Source organism: Dictyostelium discoideum (assembly GCF_000004695.1).
Source record: "Dictyostelium discoideum AX4 chromosome 6 chromosome, whole genome shotgun sequence".
Taxonomy (NCBI): Eukaryota; Evosea; class Eumycetozoa; order Dictyosteliales; family Dictyosteliaceae; genus Dictyostelium; species Dictyostelium discoideum.
Genome location: NC_007092.3, coordinates 2594800 through 2604799, shown reverse-complemented (window position 1 = coordinate 2604799; position 10000 = coordinate 2594800). Strand labels below are relative to the sequence as shown.

The 10000-nt window shown below is 25.7% G+C and overlaps 3 protein-coding genes and 2 non-coding genes across 5 annotated transcripts in view; 4 read left to right on the top strand and 1 right to left on the bottom strand.

The window, feature by feature from the left end:
- Nucleotides 1–2322, top strand: part of gxcY (RhoGEF domain-containing protein) — a gene marked incomplete at both ends in the record, with an annotated part of 3423 nt that extends 1101 nt beyond the window's left edge. The window contains one exon of the mRNA XM_629208.1: nucleotides 1–2322. This exon is cut by the window's left edge and continues 689 nt beyond it. Within this exon, the coding sequence (XP_629210.1) occupies nucleotides 1–2322 (2322 nt within the window).
- Nucleotides 2323–2897: 575 nt separating this feature from the next.
- DDB_G0293268 (hypothetical protein) lies at nucleotides 2898–3107 on the bottom strand (the record flags this gene model as incomplete). Its single annotated transcript, XM_629207.1, has 1 exon — nucleotides 2898–3107. One exon carries the CDS (start codon nucleotides 3105–3107, stop codon nucleotides 2898–2900), a length of 210 nt encoding a protein of 69 aa, XP_629209.1.
- A 3104-nt stretch (nucleotides 3108–6211) lies between these two features.
- Nucleotides 6212–6283, top strand: tRNA-Thr-AGU-18. Its single transcript has one exon. It is a non-coding gene; the product is annotated as a tRNA-Thr (tRNA).
- A 1237-nt stretch (nucleotides 6284–7520) lies between these two features.
- On the top strand, nucleotides 7521–7603 carry tRNA-Tyr-GUA-13. The gene has a single exon. It is a non-coding gene; the product is annotated as a tRNA-Tyr (tRNA).
- A 215-nt stretch (nucleotides 7604–7818) lies between these two features.
- Nucleotides 7819–9027, top strand: DDB_G0293270 (hypothetical protein; the record flags this gene model as incomplete). Its single annotated transcript, XM_629206.1, has 1 exon — nucleotides 7819–9027. One exon carries the CDS (start codon nucleotides 7819–7821, stop codon nucleotides 9025–9027), a length of 1209 nt encoding a protein of 402 aa, XP_629208.1.
- Between the last annotated feature and the right edge of the window lie 973 nt (nucleotides 9028–10000).

The window sequence follows — 10000 nt, the reverse complement described above, 5'->3', positions numbered from 1 at the left end:
ACATCAAATGCTGATATTAGAAAAGTGTTGAGATCAAATTATCTCATCGATGGGTTATCGGAATTGTTAAAAGATAAACCCAATCATACAAGTCAACTATTGGAGGCGATATCATTACTCATTGCCAATCTATGCATTGATGAACATTGTAGATTTAAAATCTCTCAATCAGATTGTGGCCGTGATTTGATAGAGTTAATAAATTATCCACATGGTCAAGTTAGAGATTCAATTTTAAATGCATTGGATAATATTAAAGTACCAATCTCTTTTGAAACTCAAAATGAATTAGCAATGATAGAGGATATGTCTGATTTAGATCCTTTCGATAGTTTAAGTTTTCAAACAACTTGTTCAAATCAAAATACTCTCAATTCACCTGGTTTTAGAGGTTCAATATTTCGTTTTTCAAAAAGTACTTCACCACCAAATAATAATAATAATTTAACAAATTCTATTGATTCATCTAATAGTAATAGTAAATCAAATAGTATTAATAATAGTACAAGTAATAGTGCAAGTAGTTTACTTCAATCACCAATATATCAATCACAACCTCAATTACCACCACCACCACAACAACAACAACAACAACAACAACAACAACAACAACAACAACAACAACAACAACAACAACAACAATTCTATATTAATACTCCATTACAATCACCACAACAATCACCACAAGTAGTACAACAACACCAACAAATTAATAATTTACCATCCTTATCTATTGAACAACAATCACCACAAATTAAATCACAAACAACACCACAATTACAAGCACAACAACAAGCACAACAACAACAAATACAATCACCACAAATTCAATCACAAACAATACAACAAAATATTATTGAAGAACAACCACAATTTCAAGCTCAACAACAACAACAACAACAACAACAACAACAACAACAACAACAACAACAACAACAACAACAAGATGAACCAAATAAATTATTTAGAAGAGGTAGAATTATTAAAGAATTAATTGATACAGAACAAGTTTATATACATGCATTATCAGTTTGTATTAAAGTCTATTATAATCCATTAGTAGTATCACCAACTATACCACCAATTATAAGTTTAGATTTAGTAGAGACAATATTTTCAAATATTGATAAAGTATTTAGAGTTAGTTGTGAATTCTTAAAAAAGTTAAGAGGAATGTCAGACAAGAAGGATGTATTAGAGTTGGCTCATTGTTTACAATGGTATTGGGATCAAAAAGATACCATTGAAGAACTTCGTACCTATATTAACAATTTCAATAAAGCAATGGATTGTGTACATGAAAATCGTGCAAAATTACCAAAATTTAAAGAGTTTCTAGAGAAATGTCAATTCTCTGAACAATGTAAAAGTGAAACAATCGATAGTTATTTAATTAGACCCGTTCAAAGAGTACCACGTTACATTCTACTCTTAACTGATCTATTAAATCATACAGTTGATACTTTGGAAAGAGTTGCAATTCAAGATGTCCTAAAAAGAACAAAACAAATCACTGATCAATTAAATGAATCAAAGAGAAAAGCTGAAAATGTTTCAAAAACTTTATTACTTCAAGAAAAGGTTATAGGTTTATCTGAAATATTATTCTCTCCAAATATTTATGCAAATAAAGAAAATGCTATAATTAATAGTGGTAGTAGTAATAGTGCTGGTAGTAGTCATCATGGTAGTAGTAATAGTATAATTTATATAAATGGTAGTAGTAGTAATAATAATAATAATAGTTTAAATACAAGTATTAATAATAATAATATTAGTTTAAATTCAAGTATTAATAATAATGGTTTAAATATGAGTAATAATAATAATAATAGTAATAATAATAATAATAATAATAATAATAATAATAATAATAATAATAATAATAATTTAAATACAAGTAGTTCAAATAATGTAACAACAACAACAACAACAAATTTAAATATAATTAATAGACAATTAATTAAAGATGGATTAATGATGGAAAGTAGACAAAAGAAAGTTTCAAAATATAGATATTTCATATTATTTAATGATTTATTATTTATTACTAAACAAAAGAAAAACAAATATAGTATTTATAAAACTATACCATTGATTGATTTAAAGGTTTTAGAAGTTCCACAATCTGCAAATAATACAGAGACTGGTTTATATTGTTTTCAAATTAATTGGAGTGGAGATAAAAGTGAAAATGGTATGGTAATTAGTACAACTGAAGCTGATAAAGAAGATTGGATTAAAGAATTAAAAGAATCTATCAATTGTGTAAAGAAAAATCATTTACATAATATTATGAAATCACAATTAATTTTTAATTAATACTAATAATAAATAATTAAAATAATTAAAATAATTAAAATAATTAGAAATACTTGCATTTGCATTTCATTTTATTTAAATATTTTACTTATAAAATTAGTAGTTAATAATTTTTTTTTTTTTCTTCTTCTTTTGCTCTAAATTTTTTGAAATCATTTTTAATATTTACAAATTAATGTAATGGAAGTGGAAGGACTCGAATTTTATTTAATTTAATTTATTTTAAATATTTATTTAAATATTTATTTTATATAATAATAATTTAATATTTAATATTTATTTATTTAATTATTACATATTTAAATTGTCGAGTCCTCAATCGCGCTACCATTGCGCCAAAGCCGGTTTGATGAAAATAAATTTTTTTTACCGCAAAACGATCTTTAAAAATTTTTTTGATGAAATAACCAAAAATTTATAATAATAATAAAAAAACAAAAAAAAAATTCTGGTGGTAATTATCGAAATAAATAGAGTCCAAGAAAGGTTTTACAATAAAAAAATAAAATTAATTTAATAAAAACAAATAATCCTATATGAATTTTTTTAAAAAACTGATTAATTAATCATTTTTATTAATGGTTTGGACATCTTAATGCACATTTTTCATTTATATTTTGGCATTTTAATTTGTCTGCTTGACTGTATCCATTGGCGCAAAATCTAAAATAATCTGGATGAGCATGGGCACACGTGGCGATACAGCCATTTTTATCTCCATTTACTGCATTCAAATTTGATAGTAATGAGAATATCACTAAAATAGCTACTAAAATTTTTAACATGATTATTTTTATTTTTTATCTTTTTTTTAAAATAACCATTAATATATATATATATTTTAAAGTTTTTCAGATATTTATTTATTTTTTACCTTTGAAAATTTATTCCTATTTTTTAATAATAAAATATATAATAAAAAAAAAATTGTATCCTTTTATATAGTCATTGGAAAAAAAAATTAATAAATTTTATAATAAATTAATATTGTTCGAACAATCTCTCATTCTTTGATTATTTTTTACATATTTTAAGAATTTTTTTCATTAAAAATTATTATTTAATTTACCCCATACAAACCATTTGTTTTTTAGATTTTATTAGCCAGGTGGTATGGGTTTAAATAAGAAATATAAATTTTTATTTCCATTTTATTATTTATTATTATTTTTAGTATTTTAATTTTTACTCGACTATGGTCTAACTTGACAAATTATTAAATTATTTTTTAATATATATAAATATGTATTATATATATTTTTTTTAATTTTTTTATTTTTCCTTTTTTTTTTTTCAATTTTTAATTTAATAATTTTTTTTTTTTTTTTTAAAAATAATAAATCTATTTTTGGAGATATTTTACTACACCCAATTTCTCGCTTTTTAAAAAGAGATATTATAATTTAACAAATTAATATGAACATTAACAAATAATATATCTCATTTAAATAAAATTATCATAAAAAAATAAAAAACAATTATCCCATTTAATTATAATAACATATGTTGCAACAAAATTTCTGCAAAAATATCACCCAACAAATAAATAATAATTGAAAAACAAAAAATAATAGTAATTTAATAAACTTTATTTGTTTTTTTTTTTAAAAAAAATAAGCTAGGATCAGTGATTTTTTTTTTCAATAAGTTAGTGTAAGGAAATTAAATTAAAAAATTCACTTCGCAGTGGAAAGAAATTTTTTTGAAATTTCCCTTCAACATATTATATTTTTCACAAATAATATATATTTTAAAAAATTATAATTATATGTTAAAAAAAAAATAAAAGTCAATTAATTTTTAAATAATTAAATATTAATTTATTTAAAATTTAATTTTTATTTCATTTAAATTAATTAAATTATTTATTAATAAATAACTTTTTTTTCAATTTTTTTTTTTCCCACAGTTATTTCATTTTTTTTTTTTTTTTTTATTTATTTATTTATTTATCTTTTTCAAATATATCTGTTGTAGAGAAATTTTTTTGAAAAGGCCTTAAAGGTAGTGAGTTTTCTCACTAAAATGTAATTAATAAAAGAAGACTCTATTCTTTTATTAATGAGATTGAATTATTAGACACCTCTTTCAATTGAAACTGAATAATTCTTTCAGGGGAAAGAATATTTTTTTTGGTGATCATATTATACAAACCACTAAAAGTTCTTTCAATATCAATACTTGATGGTGAACAATTCTTTCAGTAATAATATTTAAAACTGGATACTAAGAAAAAAATAAAAAAAAATAAAAAAAAAAAAAAAAAAAAAAAAAAAAATTATTAATAATAAATTATGCGAAATATAAAAGTTAAAATTAAAAAGAATACCACTTTGCATTTTAAAATTAAAATTCATAAATAAGACTATTATTTATCATTTATTCCCTTTAATGGATAAACAATGATTAACCAAGATTAAAAAAAAAAAAAAAATTCTTTTTTTGGTTATCATATTATTAAAACTACTAAAAATTTTTTCAATACTTAAAAAATATTTTTAAGTTTAAAAATAATACAATTTCGGTTTCTCTCACAAAAAATTGAAAGGTGGAAGTAATTTTATGTGATACTAGTGGGTTAGTAATTTATTTATTATTTAATTATGAAGACAATTTAGCAATGTGGAGACAAATACAAGAAGTTTTTATTTATATATGTCTCAATAGAAGATTTATAGTTTTATAAGTATAGCATTTTAATTCTTGTTTACTTATATTAATTTTAATTCCTCAGAGGAATAATTCTAAATAATTCTAATGCTAATTAATTAATACTATTTATACAAAAAATCAATTAACCTCTTTAGTCTTGTATCTGGGAAATCTTAAAAATTAAAAATATTGTAAAAACCATTCAAGTTTGAGCACTTTTCAAAATTTGAAAATTATACATATTAATTTTATATGGCTCATATAAAAATATTTGAAATTACAAAAAGTGAGCAAATTTGAATGGTTTTACAATATTTATTATTTATTTTTTAAATTTACAGAATATATCACTTAATAACATGAAAAACAATTTCTCATTAAAAATTAAATTATAAAAATATCAAAATAGGGTCTCTAATTTTCAAAAATTGATTCATCAAATTAGGAATTTCGCCTCTCCAATAACACTCTAAAATTTCTATTAAAAATAAAGTTGTAATAAAGTTGGTCAGTAAAATAAGTGAATAATAAATAAGTGAATTAACACACCTATTTTAGATCACACACATTTAAATAATAATAATAATAATTCTATCAACTCATTATAAACAATATAAATACTAAATAATAATTTTATAAATACTATTCCGATTATTATAATTAAAAATACAAACTATAAATAAAGATAACAAATATATAATTCTTAAATATAATATATTAATTGAAAATAAAGTAAAGGAGCTTTAATACAAAGTGTAAAGCTCAGCGCAGTGTAATTCTAATTAAAAAATAACCTTTTTTAATTTATTATTAAAATTTATTAAATAAATAATTTAAGATTTAAACACTGTTAATTTTAATTTAATTTATAAAAACTTTTTTTATTTTTATATTTTTTATTTTTTGGAATTTTTTGTACTCTGATTTGAATTTTTAACTTTATTTTATACTCAAATTTTTAATATTAATTTTGTTTTGTTGATATTTTATTATTGATTTTGTTTTATTCTACAATTTGTAATTTGAATTGGTTAGATATTAATTTTATTTGAATATTTTAGTTTTTTGAGAAAAGATTTTATTTTTTGCAGTTTTTTTTTTTTTTTTTTTTGTGAGTGTTACTAGTGCATCTTAGTTCTTGACGTAGTAGTTTTTCTATTATCATTCTTGATCTATCCCATTCGGTATCTTAAAATTTTATTTATGTGCCTGTAACTTAACAAAAGTTTTCAAAAATGGCTCCTTAGCATAGTGGTATTGCGCTTCCCTAGTAAGGAAGAGGTCATGAGTTCGATCCTCATAGGAGCCTTTTTTTTTAAAAAATTTGAAAGGATTGCTGGTTCAATTCTTTAAACACCGCTTTTAGGTAAAAAAAAAAAAAAAAAGGTTCAATTCTTTATGATAACTATTGAGAGGTCACGGTTTACACATTTATATCCACATTCAAGTATTCTTAATAGAAACACAATGGCATTAATTCATAACATCAGGATTTGGGTTAAAAATACACTGTTGGTTTTTTATGTATAAACGTTTTTGGTTTTAAAACCTAAGGTCAATTTTTTTTGAGATTGATCAATCAATGTTGTGGCTGAATTTTTCGAGTCTTCTTTTGATTGATGAGGTCCGATTGATTGACTCTCGGTTGTCGGTGCATCTTAATTCTTGACGTAGTTGTTTTTCTATTATCTTTCTTGTTCTGTCCCATTCTGCATCTCTAGCTAGCTTTTTTGATTTTATGAATTTGGTTCTCTTCATAATTCTTATTAACGAACGCTTTTTTTTTTGAATTGGATAACGCAATTATTAGTTGCTTCTCCTTGAGATGCTAGATCTCATTTTATTTTTTACAGGGTCTCTAAAAGAGGGGTTAGTTTACTTTTTTTTTTTTTTTTTTTTTTTTTTTTTTTTTTGAATTTTGAATTGTATTATTACTTTTGATTAAAACATCTTTTTTGTCCAAACTTTTTTCTAAATCTTATTTTATTTTATCGTCTGGGGACAGTATGGCGGGTCTTGAAGTTGGGTGAGACGACTACCCAACCTCCACTCATACTATCGGTGAAACCTTAAGCCACTTTCGTGACTGACACTCGCTCTCATCTCTCGCGCCACTCACTCGCCATTCGTCTTAAATATATTTTTACTTTTATCGACTTACTTTGTGTGAGCGCGACAGCCCAGAGGCACCAGCCTCCTTCCCGTTACTTGAAGTGTCTCGCCAGTGTGCCACACATTTACTGTTGCAGTGACTAACCAACGGCTTCGCTTGTGCCGTTCCGGGGTATCCTGTCGGCCTTTGTGCCGTCGGATGGTTTTTGGAAGCTACCTCCCCAGATTCGATGATAGTATTGTAATCCCTCATTTCGGAGTTTTGGTTGCAATACTTATTGGTCAGGTTATACGTATCAGGAGATTTTTGCTTTAGCCCATCAATATGAGCAGTGTATATTACTTCCTACTCTTGATCTAGGTCTATGTCAATCTCTTTACCACTCATTTTATTAACGAACGGTTTCCGGTATAAAATTATAAAATTCATCAAACCGGCTTTGGCGCAATGGTAGCGCGATTGACTGTAGTAATAATTGAGATCAATCGGTTGCTAGTTCGAATCTGGCAAGCCGGATTTTTTTAATTTGGCATTGATAGACGCATGTTCGATTCTAGATAGACTGATTCGAAAAAACGAAAAAAAAACCGAAAAAACAAAGAAATAAACGAGAATTTATACATATAATAAATAAATCACTGTTATATCTTCACCGCCACATTCATTCCTCTTAATTTTACCCTTTTTTTGCTCATTAAAGCAAGGGCTATCGTCCTATATACTTTTCAACAATGGCTGATGATCACTCAACTGAATTACAGTTAAATCATACAGATAACAACACGACCAATACAAATAATACCTCCACAACCTCAACAACAAAAAATAAAAGTGCAAAAATCGACACACCTAAAAAACAAACCCCAACAAACCAACTCTCACTAAACAAAGGACTTGATAATCAATTAGATATCATTGCACCTCCATCAATCACAAGACCACTCTCTTTCTTAGAAAAAAACAATAACACCATCAACATTAAGTGTTACTTTAATCAACCACACATCCGTGAAGAATTAACCTCAAAAGATGACACAAGAATTCAACAAATTCACAAAAACATTCACAAACTCTTCGAAGATATACTGTCGCCATCAGCATTCAAAATAATTGGTGCAACTGCCTTCGTAAATTGCAACGTTGATAAATTAACTTCAATAATCAACCTTCAAAACCAACTTGCACTAAATATCGACAAACTCAACTATAGATTCGATATATCATCAAATGATTATGCAATCATTAAAACATTCATTAAAACGTACTCACCCAAACATGCAAACGATGCAATTACAAACAACCTCACTAAATTCACCAGTTGTACATCAATTGAATCATTTACTGTCACATACTCATATGCTGTTGCGTTTAAAAGCTACATTATAACATATCATCTAATTGATCACACACACAACATTGTTGATCAAAAGATCGAACAACCATCTGGTATCACAAGATATATCAAAGCTGCAACACGTAGTGTCACTAAACACAAAATTCAACATGCAAAAAATGCAGATATGGCAACAACTATAAAAAATGCTATCACAAACCCAAACATGAACAAAAACAATCAACCACCAAAAAACAACATTAACACCCCACCAATCAACGAAATTGCAAATTCCAATCGCAATAATAACCCACCTCAAAATAGTGGTTCAAAAGCTACACAAAATGAATCACTTGATATTACCAATCAATCCCAAAACAATAATGAAATATCACACAAAAGTGATTCTTCAAATAATAATAACGGGAAAAACTCATTATCAATAAGCAATCCAACCGATCCAACAATTGTACCACAAAAACCTCTACAATCTCAACCAAACAAACCAAGTGCATCAACTCCAAATACAATAAATACAAGAAGAAGCAGCAATGCCCTGACTACACAACCAGTCAATACTGGTGCTGCCAAACCTAGTAAGGTATGAGCTCAAAAATCAACTTTATAACATGGAATTGTAGAGGATTCACTGAAAACCCAAACAATCAACACAATTCCTACCAAAAAGCTGTTGACACACTACAACTACTTATATCAAAACTTCCACCTCGTCCAACAATCTCAATACTCACTGAACTCAATTCATCACCATTACAACTTAAACATTATTTTCCCGATCACATCATCTCTGTCACCAAACGAGGAAATGGTGTAATAATCATTAACCATAACCCAAACACACTCAAACTCAAACACATATCAACAATTGATATTACCAATCAATCCCAAAACAATAAAGAAATTTCACACAAAAGTGATTCTTCAAATAATAATAACGGGAAAAACTCATTATCAATGAGCAATCCAACCATGGTAGAGCTATTTTAGCAGACGTTATATTTCCAAATCAATTACCAATTGGTATTCTTGGAATTTACGCACCAGCATCAAATAATACCATCAAAAAGAATTCATATGCAACTTCACTACAAACACTTCTCCACAACCACTCAACAAACCCAATACCAAACCAATCCCAACATGTATCTATTATCGCAGGAGATTTCAACTCTATCCACAACGACAATTCACTATAAGATGATATTATCCAATCCTACACATACCAACACCATTTAATTGATCAAGGTGAATTTAAAAACACTCCAACTCATACACATGGCAACAGATTAGATAGAATATATACTCAATACAATAGAATAGACCCTGAAAATATATATACACAAGTCCACCAAATTCCATCTTCATTATCAGATCATAATCCAACCATGAAGCAATCAATATTATCAATCATTTAATAACTAATCACAATAACACATCAATCAATCAATTTACAAACTGGTCAAAAGTAAAATCAAAAATTATTAAAACTCTAAAAAACTATCAATATAACAAAAACAAACAAACTCAACGTTCAAAACAAATACTATTAGGAAAAGCAG